At 55.3% G+C, this 15773-nt stretch overlaps 1 protein-coding gene across 1 annotated transcript in view; it reads left to right on the top strand.

Moving 5' to 3' along the window:
• The window catches only part of RNF123 (ring finger protein 123), a 126254-nt gene that overhangs the window by 53322 nt on the left and 57159 nt on the right, over nt 1-15773 (top strand). The window contains exons 19-28 of the mRNA XM_024211346.3: nt 500-571; nt 1926-2046; nt 3952-4053; nt 7229-7335; nt 7745-7937; nt 8991-9136; nt 11114-11197; nt 12040-12147; nt 13858-14035; nt 15558-15632. Of these exons, the coding sequence (XP_024067114.1) occupies nt 500-571; nt 1926-2046; nt 3952-4053; nt 7229-7335; nt 7745-7937; nt 8991-9136; nt 11114-11197; nt 12040-12147; nt 13858-14035; nt 15558-15632 (1186 nt within the window). The remainder of the gene's footprint in view (nt 1-499; nt 572-1925; nt 2047-3951; nt 4054-7228; nt 7336-7744; nt 7938-8990; nt 9137-11113; nt 11198-12039; nt 12148-13857; nt 14036-15557; nt 15633-15773) is intronic.

The following is a 15773-nucleotide window of genomic DNA, read 5'->3' as shown; positions in this document are numbered from 1 at the left end:
CGCACTCACATCAGGAGGCACTGATGATATTGGCAGGAAGGTGGAGTGGGTACTGGCCCTGCTAAGACCTAGCTCCCAGGTTACTTAGTGGCACTTGTAAAATTGCTGTCCAAATGGCAACAGAACATAGCTGTCCATAGGTCACTGGCTCCGTGGGGAGGGACCAAGTGTTGTTCTCAGGACATCGGTGCCAGTGGTGCAGGATGCATGTCTGCAGTGGGAATAGCTTGGTCTGCCTTGGTGCAGGCCAGAAGGGGAGCTGGGAGGGAGAAGTGGAGTGCACCGGGCATGCAGACTAGCACGAGAAGACTTAAAAGGTCCCCAAAGATGAAACTGGCCCTTGTGCAGAGGGTTGTGCCAAGGCCTGTGTGGCACTCGATTCCCAAGGGGCTTCTGGGGGTGAATTTTGGGCCAGGTGAGCAGAGCAGTCCCAAAGCAGAGAGAAGAGCACAGGGGATTCTCACAGCTGGGTAAGCACCGCTGTTCTTTCTCCTGGCAGGGGGAAGCCTCCAGATACATCTTCCTGAACAAATTCCGCAAGTTCCTGCAGGAAAATGCGAGCAACCGAGGGGTAAGTCGTGGCGCCAGCACTCCTGTGAGGGGCCAGTGTTGTTCTCTAGTGCCTCCGGACTGGGCAGCCCAGCCCTGCACCAATGTGAGCTGGCTGTGTGGCTGCACTGGGCCCTCTTGGCACAGGAAAGGATTGGCGCAGTGACTGTCCAGGGGATAGAACCCAGGGGATTCAGCTCTTCCCCCTGTAACTGCCAGGCGTGCTGTCCTCCCGAGTGTGGCTTACGCACGCAGCGTGCACTGGTGAGGGACAGGTGCTGGGGTTGAGGCAGGCTGCGGGGAGCGGAGAAGCCAAATGTTTTAACCCCTCTCCCAGCCAAGGTTCTCATCCCTTTAGGACCCCATTGCTAGCCCCTCACAGGGAGAATATGACCCTACCTTCACTCAGGCACTGAGAGCAACACGCCGTTAAGGGCATGTTGGGTCTGTTGGGGAGGTGCTGTCGGAAGGCAGACAGCATGGTGATAGCTGGAGGTGCTCACGGCCCTGCTGTGATGCTGCCGCTGTCCTCACCTTCCCAGGCCGGACCCACTCGAGGGTAGTGAAGGGAGTTGTGCCGCTGTCAATGATACAAAGCTGCCTGGTTCTTGCAAGAGGCTGTTTGTGATACCCTCATAGGCTCAGCACCCAGGAGGGATTGTCATCTTGGGACACAGCCTGTGTCTGCCCCAGCCTTCCCCTCTGATCTCATGGCTCACTGGCCCCAGTGCAGTCCCACTACAGTAGCTGTGGGGGATACTAGTGTAGGTGGAGCACTGGTGCTTAACCCTGGTCAGAGCATCTCTAGGGACAAGATGTCAGTGACTAGCTAGGGTTAGTGCTTTCTCGCTGCTGCCGGTGGTGGAGCTGCTCCACAGTTAGTGCAATGGTGGGAAATTTGGGAGAAAGCCAGTGCAGCCCTGGCTCCAAGGAACCCCAGCTGGCAGCCTGCTTCACTTGCTGCTGTTGAAGGTCTCTGTGATGCTAGTGGTCACAGCTAACTCTGTGCTAGGTATTTGTGCTCTTCCCCACTGCATGGTTACGTTATTTAGCAGCTTGCCTTCTCTGCCACTGAGAGTGCCCAGCTGGCGTTCAAACGTTTGTCTGCTAGCATGCCTTCAGGCCAGTGGGCTGGCCCAGCACTCGATTTTGTGATGCCACCTGGCGATGCCATGGGGAGGGGCACTGTGCGAGAGGCTGCTGCCTTCTGGGGAGGTGCTGTGTGCTGGGGCTGGGCTCTGCGGCCAATGCTCCATGCGGTTTTCAAGACAGCGGAGTGTACAGAGTGGGGCTGGGAGCAGAAAGTCCAAGCCGTGCTGCTGCTGTGACTGCCAAGTGTGACCCTCCCTCACTGTCCGCTCTGCCGCCCCCTCCAGAACCTGACTGTACTGTGCCCGCCAGAATACATGGTCTGCTTCCTGCATCGACTCATCTCCACCTTGCGCTGCTACTGGGACGGGCACAAGGCCAAGGCTCCTGCAACCCTGAGCAGTGAGGGTAAGGCCTCTCTATGCTCCAGCAATCAGCAGGGGAGCGGCGTTGCTGTGGAGGCCCCGCTACACTGGGGATGGGAACGGGATGGGGCCTGACTGCTGTTTTCCAGGAGGTTGGACACTTGAGCTCCGTTCAGGAGCAGTGTCCTTTCATGACCCTGCAGCCTGGGAACCTTTTACACTTGGGCAGTGGTGCAAGTAGAAATCATTTTTTGCTGGTACACTGCACTTATGGGAGGGAGACAAAAGGGGGGGGCACGTGACCTCCCACATGACTCCTTCCTGCCCCACCCCCAGCCCAGGGCCCCGTGCTCTCCCCATCCCTTCCCCATGATCCACATCCATCCCACATTACCGGGGGGGGGGGAGGAGGGCGGCTCTGTCCTCCTCCTGCTGCACTGGAGGCTTCTGCTGTACAGGTCTGTCTCATCTTACGCTGGGGTTACGTTCCGCGGTCAGCGCGTAAAGCGAAAACCGCGTATAGTCAAAATTACATTGAGTGTAATGGCGGGCGGAATTGCCCGCACTACAGGAACAGTATTTAAATTGTTATTTTTCTTTTTTGTTTTTTCCTACTGCATAAAGCTGAATTTGCGCATGTTAAATGCCCGTAAGATGTGACAGACCTGTACAGGCCCCAGTCAGGAGGACTCAGGAGATGCAGCTGTGTGGAAGGGCTAGGGGCAGTACAGCCGCGCTGGAGTAAGCTGCCAGCGTTCTCCTTTTGCCGCTGTGGTTCCTAGGGGATCAGGGCTTTCCGGAACTGCAGCAGCGAAAGGAGCAGAAGAACGTGGGGCCGCTGGGCAGCCCCCTGCCGGCAGCTCCTCCGGCATGGCTGCTGTACTGCCCCCAGCCCTTCCACGCAGCTGCGTCTCCTGAGTTGTCCTGCCTGGGGTCTGTACAGCAGCGCCGCCAGAGGACGGGGCTGGGAGGGGGCATGGCTGGTGGCGGTACAGCCACGCGGGAGGAGCTGCTGGCGTTCTGTTCCTTTTCCCTGCTGCGGTTCCCAGCGGGGAAAGGAGCAGAACGCTGGCAGCTCCTCCGGCAGCTGTACCGCCCCCAGCCCTGTCCTCCGGCGGGTCTGCTATACGGAAGGAGGAGATGCAGCTCCGTGGAAGGGCAGGGGGCGGGGCTGGGGGTGGGTTCCTCCTCTGTCTTTCCGGTATGCAGTACCAGCTATAAATATCTTACTGGTATGGCATAATGAACCGTACCACTGCACTTGGGGCTTGGCAACACCTGGGAGGTTACTGGCATCGCTAATGCGGGATAGTGCTCCAGCCAGGTAACTCCACCATGCACACTCACTGTTTCGGAATGGTCCTTCTGAGGACATGCCTCCGTAGCTCTGCCACTCAGGTTCCTCACACAGACCAGCCCTCCGAGGGGAGTGGATGGGCTTGTCACAGCCCTGAAGTGCAGGATGAACAGCACTGTCTGGCCAGTGGGGCCTGTGCTAGCTGCTTTTACACCCTCTATCCCAGCATCATCTATTCCCCCTCAGTCCTGGCCTGCCACACCCTGCTATTCCAGCCTTAGCCCCGCCTCCCACTCTGTCCAGCCTGGAATTGGTCAGGAGCACCCCACTGTGTGGCTCGGTGGTTGGAGTGTGTTGCTAGGAACTGGGTGGAGACCTGCCCCACTCGTGGAATGAGTAGGCTGTCGAGGACAAGGCAGCTGCGGGGGAGCAGTGTGTGGCCAGTCAGGGCTCTGAGTGCCCTGTCTCTGTGCTCGTGTGGGGTGTGTTCCGCTCTGGAAACCAACTCTGCCAGAGTGGATTTGTGACACATCTGCAGGGCTGTCTGGCTCCCCAGGCTGGGGCCAGTGCTTAGTGCTCTCTGTCTCTTTGTGTTAGCTGGGCCACAGCCTGGGACGCTCGCCATAAATCTCTCTGTTCCCTTCCTGCCAGAGGCATATGTTCCTCCTCAGCTCTTCTATAACGGGAAGGTGGATTACTTTGACCTGCAGCGACTCGGTGGACTCCTGTCTCATCTCAAGAAGACTCTGAAAGGTGAGTGCTGGATCGGATCGCTTCACTTTACTGGCATGGTGTGGAGTCCTACCCTTCAGAGACCTTGGTCTAAATCTGGGGGGAGGGCAAGAAGGAGGTTGAGGGCAATGCAGTCTGTGGTAGCTTAGGGAGTAATGGGCATCTCCTTGTCCTTTAACTGCAGTGGGAAGGGGTTGGTTTCTGGGCACGTGGGGAGGGAGGGGCTGGCATTCTGACTACAAGGAGAGGGCTGTCCGTTGCCCAGATTATCATCAATAGTAATGCAGAAAAGGCAGACGTGTTCAATAAATATTTCTGATCTGTATTTGGGGAAAAAACAGATGATGCAGTCTCATATGGCGATGAGAACACTTTCTATTCTATTGGTATCTTGGGAGGATGTTAAATAGATCCCGGGATGCATAAACAGACATTTGTAAATCAGCAGGTCCAAATAACTTGCATCCAAGAGTTTAAAAGAGCTGGGTGAAGAGCTTGCTGGACCATTAATGTTAATTTTCAATATGTCTTGGAGCACTGGGGAAGTTCTAGAAGAGTGAAAGAAAGCTAATGTGCCAATTTTCAAAAAGGATAAATGGGATGACCTGACTAATTGTGGGCCTGTCAATCTGACATCAATCCCTGGCAAGAGAATGGAGCAGCAGATACAGGACTCAATTAATAAAGAATTAAAGGAGGGTAATATAATTAATGCAAATCAATGTGGGTTTAAGGAACTTAAAATATCTCTCTTTGATGAGATTACGAGTTTGGTTGATATGTTACATCGACACTAGTAAATTTATGTGGACTTCAGTAAGATGTTTGACTTGGTACCATGTCATTTTAATTAAAAAAAAAAAAAAAAATTAGAATCATATAAAATTAACATGGTACACCTTAATGGATTAAAAACTAGCTAACTGATAGGTCTCAAAATGTAACTGCATATGGGGAATCATCGTTGAGCCAGTGTGTTTCCAGTGGGGTCCTACAAGGGTCTGTTCTTGGCCCTACACTACTTAACATTTTTATCAATGACATGGAGGAAGACATAAAATCATTACTAATACTTTTGTACATAACACAAAAAAAATTTACCACCATGGAGTGGTAAATAATGAAGAGGACAGGTCACCAGTACAGAGCAACCTGGATTGCTTGATAAACAGGGCTCAGGCAAACAAGATGTGTTTTAATATGGCTCAATGTAAATGTATGTGTCTGGGAACAAAGAATGTAGGCTGTATGTACAGGCTGGGGGACACTCTTCTGGGAAGCAGTGACTCTGAAAAATCTTTGGTGGTCGTGGTGGATAATCAGGTGAACAGGAGCTCCCAGTCTGACTCTGTGGCCAGAAGTGCTAATGAGATTCTGGGATGCATAAATGGGAATCTCAGTAGGAATAGAGGTTATTTTACCTCTGGATTTGGCACTGGTGCAACCACTGCTGGAATCCTGTGTCCAGTTCTGGTGTCCACAATTCAAGAAGGATGTGGATAAACTGGAGAGGGGTCAGAGAAGAGTCACAAGAATGATGAAAGGATTGGAAAACCTGCCTTCTAGTGAGAGACTCAAGGAGCTCAATATATTTAACTTAACAGAGAGAAGGTTAAAGGTTGACTTGACCACAATCTATCAGTACGTACTTGGGGCACAAATATTTAACAATGGGCTCTGCCGTCTAGCAGAGAAAGGTCTAACACAATCCAATGGCTGAAAGCTGAAGTTAGACAAATTCAGACTGGAAATCAGGCCTACATTTTTAACAGTGAGGATAATTAACGATTGGAACAACTTACCCAGGGGCATGGTGGATTCTCCATCATCTCTAACAATTTTTAACTCTGGATTGGCTGTTTCTCTAAAAGCTCTGCTGCAGAATGCTTGTGGGGCCGGTCTCTGGCCTGTGCTCTACCAGGGGTCAGACTAGGTGAGCACAATGGTACCTAGTGGCCTGGGAATCTAGGCACCCCTAGGTGGAGTCTGCTGTGTCATTTGGCCCTAGCTGTCTTGCATGCTTCCCTTCCCTACTGCGTTATTTTAAATGTTGCCCTTCCTGGTAAGGGGTTAATGTGAGGATTGATTGATAGAGAGGTTTGGGGGCAGGGAGAGGGGGGACAACGATAGCCCCATGGAGGGGGCCATGCCCAGGTTGGAGGGACTAGTGGCTAACAGACTGAAGGATGGAAGGTGGTGGGAGCCCTCAAGGTGCAGGGAGAACCTGAAGGAGAGGTGAGGGAGACTCTGGGGAAGGGAAGATGGAGGGGCCTGAGGGACTCAAAGGGGAGAGCAGGGGATTCCAGGATTGGGGAGGAGGGGAAGGGCACTGGACCCAGTGGAGGGAGGAAGGGCTTGCTGGGGGATGTCTGGGCTCTGGCCCCATTGCTATGATGCCTGAGCACCCCCAGCACTTACCCTGTCAGCACGAGGGAGCTTACCATGCCAAGGGACAGTTCACTTCATGCTCAGCAATGGTGGGCATTGCCTTGCTGTGAAACCTGGGCAGCAACGGAGGAACCTGGACCCACACCGTGGCCTACCTGCATGCCAGGCTGGCAGTACTATTGCCTTGGTTTAGCTTTCTGGCTTTCCCATGGCAGTTTGGCACCTGTGTCCCACAGTGCACATGTGGGGAGCTGGAATGGGGGTGCTGGGATCTCGCTGTGCAGGCAGCGCTGCAGTAATGGACAGGATCTTCCCCAGGTTAGATGGGGCAGAACAGTGCCCTGGTGTGTGCCCTGGCTGGGGGCACTGCTCCATCTCCCAGGAGTGCCCCTTCTGCTTGCTCTGCGGCCCTGGCTCATTCCTCCAGCTCGGGCACGTCTGGTCCCTGGAGCCTGCCCATGGCCTCTCACGGGGGTGCCGTAGTGGGCAGAGCTGGGGCTGTCTCCAGTTCTGCAGCGTTGCTATTGTCATAGTGGGGTTGTGCCAGGGATGTGTGATGGCAGCACCAGCCCTGCTTCTGGTGTAGCAGACTTGGACTGTGCTAGCCCAGCTAGGGAGTAGTGGAGAGGAGCATAGGCTCACGTGAAATGGCAGGGGTGGGGAGAGCAAAGGGACCAGAAGCTGTGACTTCACTGGGACAGCATCAGTGTCTCCCTCCCCGTACCCTCTGGGGCTGGCCATGTGCCATTTTGCGCTCCAAGAGAGCGGGTCCACAGCGAACCCTGATCCCATGTCTCCTTTCACGCAGATGACCTGGCTTTGAAAGCAAATATCCTGATTGATCCTGCGGAGCTGCAGGCTGTGACCATGGACGACCTGGATGAGGATGAGGAGTCTGCAACGTCCACAGCCCAGGTGGGCCCCGTGGGCATGTGCCCCCAGCAGCGGCTAGAGAAGCCACATGATGGGGAAAAGAGGGGACTTGGCCCTACTGCTCCAGTCCCTGCTGAGTGAGCCTGGCGGCTTCCGGTGTCCAGTGTTCAAGTGTTGCTGCTATCAGAGAAGTACCTGTAAAGGCGATTCCATCTCTGCACAGCTCTGCTCCCTGTGTGGCCGGAGCAGGGTGCTGCATCCTGTTGGTCCTGCACAGCCAGCCCAGTTGCGGCAGGGAGGGAGGGAGCAAGCTGGGGTCTGTCACATTAGCCCTGGGAAGCTAGGGAAGCTTTGGGCTGGCACAGTTGCGACCCTTGGAGATGGAGGGCTCGGAGTCAGTGGTCAGCCTAACGAATGGAGCTGCTTACATTTCTGACCTTCTGTGTCTCAGCGCCCAGTTGCAGCACTGGCCATTGGTGGTGCCCTTGCCAGGCCCAGTTGGCTCAGCTCACCCACCCTGGGCCGTGCCAACCGCTTCCTCAGTACAGCCGCCGTCAGCCTGATGAACCCGCGGCGGTCCCTGGGCACCCTGGAGAAGATGAAAGCACGCACGCTGAGTGTGGAGCAGCGGACAGAGGATGACAGTGAGTAGTTCCCACTGCATGCTTGCCAAGGTGTCAGGTAGGGGTGGGGGAAGCAGGCAAAGGAAAAGGCCCAGCCAGTCCCTGGGGAATGGATCAGCCCTGAGCCTAGCTGAGAAAGGGTGGCAGCAATTGCTCGCTGTCTGACTGAGGAGTTGTCGCTCAGCTGGTGAGCTCAGTGTGTTGCTCAAAGCCTGGAGGTGCTGGGGGCTGGCAATGACCTGGGCATGGCCCTGCTTGCAGGAGCTGTGGGAGAGGCGGGGTGTGTCCGTGCGCTGTCACGGCAGCGCTGATCCTGGCGCAGGCAGCCTGGGCTGGTGAAGTCTCTCCTGAAGCCGGTTATCAAAGTGCCTGTATTTTCTTTAAAAATCATCCGGTTGCCTACCCAAAGGCAAGGAGGTGAGCCCGGTGGCTGAGGACTCAGCCCCGGCTGCTGCAGTGCAGGGGCAGGCCAGGCGGTGGGGCTCGGGACTCACATGGGGGCAGGTTAGAGCCCAGGTGGTGGGGCCCAAGTCTGTAGTCAGAGGCACTCAGCACTGTGGACTAATGGCATGTAACGCAGACCTTGGGGCTGAGTTCCCGGCCCTGCCAACTCTTGATGATCTTAGCCTCACTCTGATTTTGGCAGAAGCTGTTGGGTTTGGCTCATTTGCCTGGCAGTGCCTGGAATGCCCCAGTTGTGCCCAGTCCTTTCCCAGCATGCAGTGGGAAGGGTTGGAGGCTCACACCGTTCTGCTCAATGAGTGTTTGCCAGGCACTTCCCTCCTTGGCCTGGGGAGGATAGGGGCTGTGCGCAGGGCCGAACTGCAGTAGCATGTCAGACAGGAGCACTGCTCACACTCTGAGAGCCAGCTTGGCCCCTTTGTGTGAGGCCCCCAGGCCTGTAGAGAGGGAACGAGGGCTGGGGAAAGGCATGGAGTGGGAGGGAGCTGTGCTATGGGCATGGTCCCTGAGAACACTGCACACTGGGGCGATGCATTGGCTGGGAGGCGTGCAGGCCTCGCACTGCCAGTGATGCTGCTGAGAAAACTCTTCTGTCTCGGGGCTGGGTTGCAGTAGAAGGCAGCCATGGAAATGAGGGTCTGTTACTGGGGAGACCCCCTGAGGAGCCGGAGCAGTCAATCACTGAGAACTCCCTTCTGGAGATCCTGGATGGAATAGTGATGATGTACAACCTCAGCGTCCACCAGCAGCTTGGTAAGGTGAGCATGATCCATAGGGGAGAAGGTCACAGCCCTTGTCGTGCTGCTCCACACTCGGGCCGGCGCCCATTGGTCCTTGCAGTGAGCCAGCTCCCTTGTGCCCATCGAGCCACCAGAGAGGGAGGGCCACCTTGGCCGGTGTGCGCGTCTGTCTGTGGCACAGCCCTGTTTCTTTTGTTGTTGCACTCATCCCGGGGTGATGGCTCTGGCAGGAGGGGACCACGTGTCTCCAGTAGGGACTGCAGATCCTGTCCCAAATTGCATTTGCTATGCTTCAGTGTCACTGGAGGTTGCAGCTGAGTCCCTGATCTCCAGCCCTCTTCTCCTCCCCCTCTCCCCCCCGTTAGCGGTAGGGCTGAATCCCTTTCCTGGAGAATGGGAACTGAGTAACAGCAGCATGCTGGGGCCTAGAGCACAAGGATGCTGGGCTAGATGGCTGTTCACCTGAGCAGCCCAGGGCACGTTGGGATCTGGACGTCTGTGCTCAGTCCACCCAGTTCAATCCAGGACAGCGCAGGGCTCACTACTAGCATAGCATAGAGTGTTACAAGCTAGCATAGGTCTTGCTTTTGGTCTTTTAGCGTTTGCTATGTTTGAGCAAGTGGCTGGGTTTGGTGAGGAGGAATTGCTCCTGTATCTGCAGTGAGAGCAAATCACAGCAGCTCCAGCCTTCTGACCCCCTGGCTTAGAATCATAGAATATCAGGGTTGGAAGGGACCTCAGGAGGTCATCTAGTCCAACCCCCTTGCTCAAAGCAGGACCAATTCCCCACTAAATCATCCCAGCCAGGGCTTTGTCAAGCCTGACCTTAAAAACCTCTAAGGAAGGAGATTCCACCCCCTCCCTAGGTAACCCATTCCAGTGCTTCACCACCCTCTTAGTGAAAAAGTTTTTTCCTAATATCCAACCAGTAGCATAGCTAGTGGAGTTCAGGGGAAGCGGCCGCTTCCCCTGACCATGTTCCCCAAAAGTGGCGCTGGTGGAACGGGGCCGCGGGCTGGCTCCCGGCGCTCTGGCCGGCGGAACGGGGCCGCCCTGCGCATGCGCCGCTCCATCTTTCAGCAGCATTTCGGCGCATGCGCAGGGCCGCTCCATCTTTCAGCAGCATTTCGGCGCATGCGCAGGGCCGCTGAAATGCGACCGAAAGACCGGCGCCTTTTTTCTCCGCCGCTCCTCCTCGGCTGCAACCCTGGCTACGCCACTGTATCCAACCTAAACTGCACCCACTGCAACTTGAGACCATTGCACCTTGTTCTGTCATCAGGTACCACTGAGAACAGTCTAGATCCATCCTCTTTGGAACCCCCTTTCAGGTAGTTGAAAGCAGCTATCAAATCCCCCCCTCATTCTTCTCTTCTGCAGGCTTGCAGAGAGTAGCCCAGCCAGGGGACCGGAGTGCCACGATTCTGATTTATGAGGAGAGGCTGAAGGAACTGGGATTATTTAGTCTGCAGAAGAGAAGAATGAGGAGGCATTTGATAGCTGCTTTCAACTACCTGAAAGGGGGTTCCAAAGAGGATGGATCTAGACTATTCTCAGTGGTACCAGATGACAGAACAAGGAGTAATGGTTTCAAGTTGCAGTAGGGGAGGTTTAGGTTGGATATTAGGAAAAACGTTTTCACTAGGAGGGTGATGAAGCACTGGAATGGGTTACCTAGGGAGGGGGTAGAATCTCCTTTCTTAGAGGTTTTTAAGGTCAGGCTTGACAAAGCCCTGGCTGGGATGATTTAGTTGGGGATTGGTCCTGCTTTGAGCAGGGGGTTGGACTAGATGACCTCCTGAGGTCCCTTCCAACCCTGATATTCTATGATTCTATGGATGGTTTGCTGCTCTCGGGTCAGGCTGCTGAGAGCAGCCCAGCCAGGGGACCGGAGCGCCACGATGCTGGCTGAGTTGCTGCTCTCCGGGGTCGGGCTGCTCTTGACCATCTGGAAAAGCTCTGTGCTGGCATCACTGGTCCCCGCTTGCCTTTCAGATGGTGGGTGTGTCCGATGATGTAAACGAATACGCCCTGGCACTGAAGGACACAGAGGAGAAGATTAGCCGATGTCCAAAGAGGGTAAGGAGTCCATCCGGTAGCCCCCCCCAACTTCCATCTTTGTAAACTTGGCAGAGCCCTGTGGCAAAGGGCTCTGCCGGAGGATAGCTCAAACCAGGGGCTGCAAGGAGGCTGGCAGGGAGGAGGGGCATGTGCACTGTGCAGTCCAGTTGCTGCTTCTCTAGAGTGCAGGCCCCAGCAGCAGGCCAGGAGGAACAAAAGCACGGGTGTTGCTCTCCATTTACCTCTGGGGCTCGCAGGCTGAGGGCCCTGCCTCATGGGACAGGTGCACCAGACTGGTCTGTTACAGGGTGTAGAGTTTCTATCCCCAAGAGTATTAAATAAAATAACCCTCCAACCCGAGCCCATGGCATAGATGCCTTCCCCCTCCCCCCTCCCTTTGGGGCTGGGCACCGCCACATGCAGCACTGGGGCTTAGTGGAAGGACACCTGGCTGGTGGTGCCACTGAGAAACCAGACAGGAAATGCCCAGAATGGTTTCTGGCTCAGGGCTCCTGCAGGTGGAGGGTAACTCCATCTGACCAGTCCTACCAAAGGCCACCTCTTAGAGCAGGTGATTTGAAAGCACTTGGACACCTAGGGGCTAATACCTGGCCGAGGTTCCTGGTCCTGGGGTTCTTGCTGGTCAGGGCAGCGATGGATCCCACCTGGGCGTTGCTCTGCTTCTGGCTTCCACTCCCCCAGCCTTCACATGGATGCCTCTTGGCTGGGCAAAACTGGACTCCGGCTCCCCTGTCCTCCCTTGCGAACCATAGAAGGGGGAACCTCTTGTGTCCATTCTGCTCTGCACCATGCCTGTCCGGTCAGGGAGGGGCTCCTCACACCCACTATGCTTCTTTCAGAGGAGGGACATCTACGAGGAGCTGGTGAAAAGCCAGAAGGTTTTCTCAGAGAAACTCAACCACCTGAGTCGCCGGCTAGCCTGGATCAATGTCACCATCTACTCCAAGGTGAGAGAAGCGCGTGGTGGGAGGAGCCTGGGGGAGGGTGGGCAGCGGTTCAGCCTGACCCCTGTGAAATTCTGACCTGTGGTTTTGATTTTGATGGACTACATGGGCCCAGAGAGTCCCAGGGGTAAACGTGACCCTGCCACTGTTCCTGTTTAAAACTCTTTAATATTGATTTGGGGCGGGGTGAGCAGAGACCTCGGCCAGCTAGTACCATGGCAAATGCACCATTACAAACCAGTCAGCATTTCAGTAAAGATCTAGAAAAAGAAGGAAACCCAGTTAAAATACTGGAAATGTGAAGTTAAATGGGGCTTTCATTGTAACAATATTTCTTCTCCTACCCTCATTCCCCCCTTTTGAGCTGTAGAGCCTTTCGCAGGAACCCCTCCCCCGGGACTGAGCCTTAGGTGGAAGTAAAGATGGTACTAGCTATTCTCTTTGGGGAAAAGAGAAACCGTGAGTTGGAATGGGCTGGAGCTGCCACTGCTGTTAAAGTTCAGTCCCCTTTCCTACAAAACAGAGCGAGACAAGCACATGAAAAGGGGAAAAAAACACAAAGAGAAAATGCAGCTTCCGTCTCTGGGGCTGGCTCTGACTTGCACCCTCGTTGCTGGAGAAACACAGGCTCAGCATGTGGTCTGATCAGCCACTTCCGCACTTGGCAACTTGTCCCTGCACAGGTCTGTCCAGGGAATTGCTTTTAGCTGTGTTTTTGGTTACAGGCTTACAGCAGTGTTGCAGAGCATATGGTCCTTAGACAGAAGGAAAAAGGGGGCTAGGAAAATGTAAAGCAGGGGGGAGGAGGGGGAAGAGACAGGCACCAATATCTTCATCCCAGGGGGTGATTGGGATTTAGCTGGAACTGGTGGAGACAGCGATGTGTTTTGGCTCCCTTTCTCTGACCCAGTCTGGTCAGAACATTTTTCAGAATTCGGACAGTAAAGGCCCAGTGGTGGCTCCTGGAGGCCCTGGAAATTGTGAGGGTGACGGCTCACTACTTTTGGGCAGTCCATCTCCCAGCTAGCATTTGTTGTTCGGCAGCTTTTTCGTTTGTCCCCAAAAGACTTTTAAGGAACCTCAAAAAAAGTAATGGGCAAAATAGCACCTCCCCTCATTATTTTCTTTACCATTGGGCCTAATTCTCGACACCGGTTTTGGGTTACTAACTTATGGTCCCATTCCTCTTTTGTTTGCCAGGCATGATCCTAACCCAGTCCTTGAGTTATACCGGTAGGGCTTTTTGCTTGAACAAATCCAGTCCTTTTGTCTCTCTTTTGGATGTTTTCCCATTAACATTTATTGTTATAGTTATTGTCTAGGCAGCTGTTGATCCACTGCGTCATGGTGTACGCGTAAAAGGTCTAGTTAGGTGCCTGCTGAATCCGCTTATGGCTGACCAGCCCAATTTAAGGGTGACACAGCTTGCTAGAAGTTTTACAGATGCATCCAAGTGTTGTCTGAGTTGGAGTTCAAGATGACAGCACTCTGCTTTCTTCTTTCACGCTTAGCTTCCATTCTCTGGTTCAAAGCTGCTTTGGGTTGAGCTGCCTGTGGCTATCCACATGGCATGGTGCTGGGGCTCTCCACTCAGTTCTCAGCCTCTTATCCTTCATGCCCACAGCAACAGTCACTTTGGTATGTTGCCTAGAACCTTTTCTGGCCTGCCTGGGGTGGAAGCTGAGTCTTTCGTGGCTGTGTTCTCCCCGGCAGGAGAAGATGCAGGACATATACTGGCTGCTGCGAGTGTGCATCCGCACCATTGAGCACGGGGACAGGACAGGCTCGCTCTTCGCCTTCATGCCGGAGTTCTACCTCAGTGTGGCCATGAACAGCTACAGCGCGCTGAAGAACTACTTCAGCCCTGTCCATAGCATGGAGGAGCTCCCCGGTGAGGAGGGGCTCGCACTGCCATCACTGCTAACTTATGCTGGGCTGGGCGTGGTGCTGGGCAGGACAAAGCTGCGCCCTGGCTGTGAGCTCCCAGGAGACGGCGGGGCTGCTTCCCCTGCCATGTGCTCATCTCTGCACCGAGTGCTGGCCATTTCCTGGGGGGGGGAGGGGGTGCAGCTTGTTGAGTTAGACTGGGGTTCCAAAGGGGCCCATTGGGATTTCCTGGGCTTGGTCACCTGCTCGCCCTCCGCCTGCGGCATGTGAGGACCTGCAGGCAGCCAGGAGACCAGGCCGTCTTTGGCCATTGTGTTGCCTTTATTGTATGCTGCCCCTGCTCCTGCAGTGTGTTGTGGAGTTTGCCCTGTGGGTGTCTAGCTTGCTGCAATGGTGACTGGGGCGGGAGGGGGCTACTCCTGGCTCTTTGCGTAGCCAATGGCAATGCAAGCCTCCCTGCTGAGTCCTTTGGGTCTGAGAGCCAGGCTGGCCAAGCCTGCTCCAGCGCCCCCTGGTTCTGTGCCATGTGCTCCTATGTCAGGGAGGAGGCCGTTTGGTGTGTTGTTCTGGCGGGTTTGAGTGAAAATCTGCTTGCTCTTTGAGGAGGGAAGGAGAGTGGGCAGGCAGGTGGGTGATACACTGCTTCTCTCCCAGCGAGAGGCAGCATGGGGCCGATGTGGGCATCCCCCCAGGATGAGGGCTGTGCTGACTGGGGAGCGAGAAGGTCTGAGGGGCGACGCTGGCCTGGGCTCTGTCAGCGTGTGCAGTGCCTGGCCTGCTGCTGCCGAAGTGCTACTCCAAAATGGCCCTGTGTGTACAGCTGATTGAAGGGACTCCCAGACCTGCCAGCTCCTCTTGTCCAGCCCAGCCTGGTGTGCCATGGAGCCAGAGCCCTGCTCCTGAAGGGTTCAAACCCTGAGGCAGAGAATGGCAGTGTCCAGCATCCCCAGTGGGGGCCCACCCTGGCAGTGTTTTCTAGCAGCGTGTAGCACAATGTTACATTGCTCCTAACTGTATCCCTTGAGCACATGGGCCACTCAGGGCCGCACTGCTGAGCCAGCTGCAGGAGCCATACCCTTTGTGTTCCCAGCTCGAAGGGGCAGTTGGGCTCAGGAGTGCTATCCTGAGCGTCCCAGAGCTGCCTCCTGTCCTTCCCTGCTGTGCTGGGGCTTCCCTATGTCCAGCACCCCTCGTCCCCATATGCGCAGCTGAGACTTGGAACTGTTGGTTATTTGCATGGCTGGCCTTTTGCTGAATTCTCCAGGCACCTGGCAGCCGCTACATCCGGGGAGGCTGACTCAAAACGGCCCCCTCAGAGCGACGATGTCAGGCTCTCTGCAGACTCAGGCAGAGATGCCCTGTCAGTTACTGTTCCCATGGTTATCGCTGCCCCACATGGGTGAGATCTAGTTATATTACATAGGAACCGACTCTGCCGCCCAGCTCCGCAGCAGGGGTGGTTCCCGTGGCTGCCTGAGGGCGTGGGACTGTGCCCCTCTCCACCTGCTCAATCCCTTTCCTTGCAGGCTATGAAGAGACTCTGACGCGTCTTGCTGCCATCCTGGCCAAGCACTTTGCTGACTCCAGGATCGTCGGCACTGGTGAGGCTGCTGTCTTGGGGTGACTGGTGACTGCTCTGCCTGTTGGGGGTGAGGGCCAGGCAATGACCAGCCCCCAGCTTGCTGCCAGACCCTGCCCTGGAGCAGCAAGGGGCTGCTGGAGTGCAGCAAAGGGGGCAGGCT

This window comes from Terrapene carolina, unplaced genomic scaffold, assembly GCF_002925995.2.
Source record: "Terrapene carolina triunguis isolate 2854851 unplaced genomic scaffold, T_m_triunguis-2.0 Scaffold310, whole genome shotgun sequence".
In the NCBI taxonomy this organism is placed as follows: Eukaryota; Metazoa; Chordata; order Testudines; family Emydidae; genus Terrapene; species Terrapene triunguis.
This window is presented reverse-complemented; position numbering and strand designations above follow the sequence as displayed.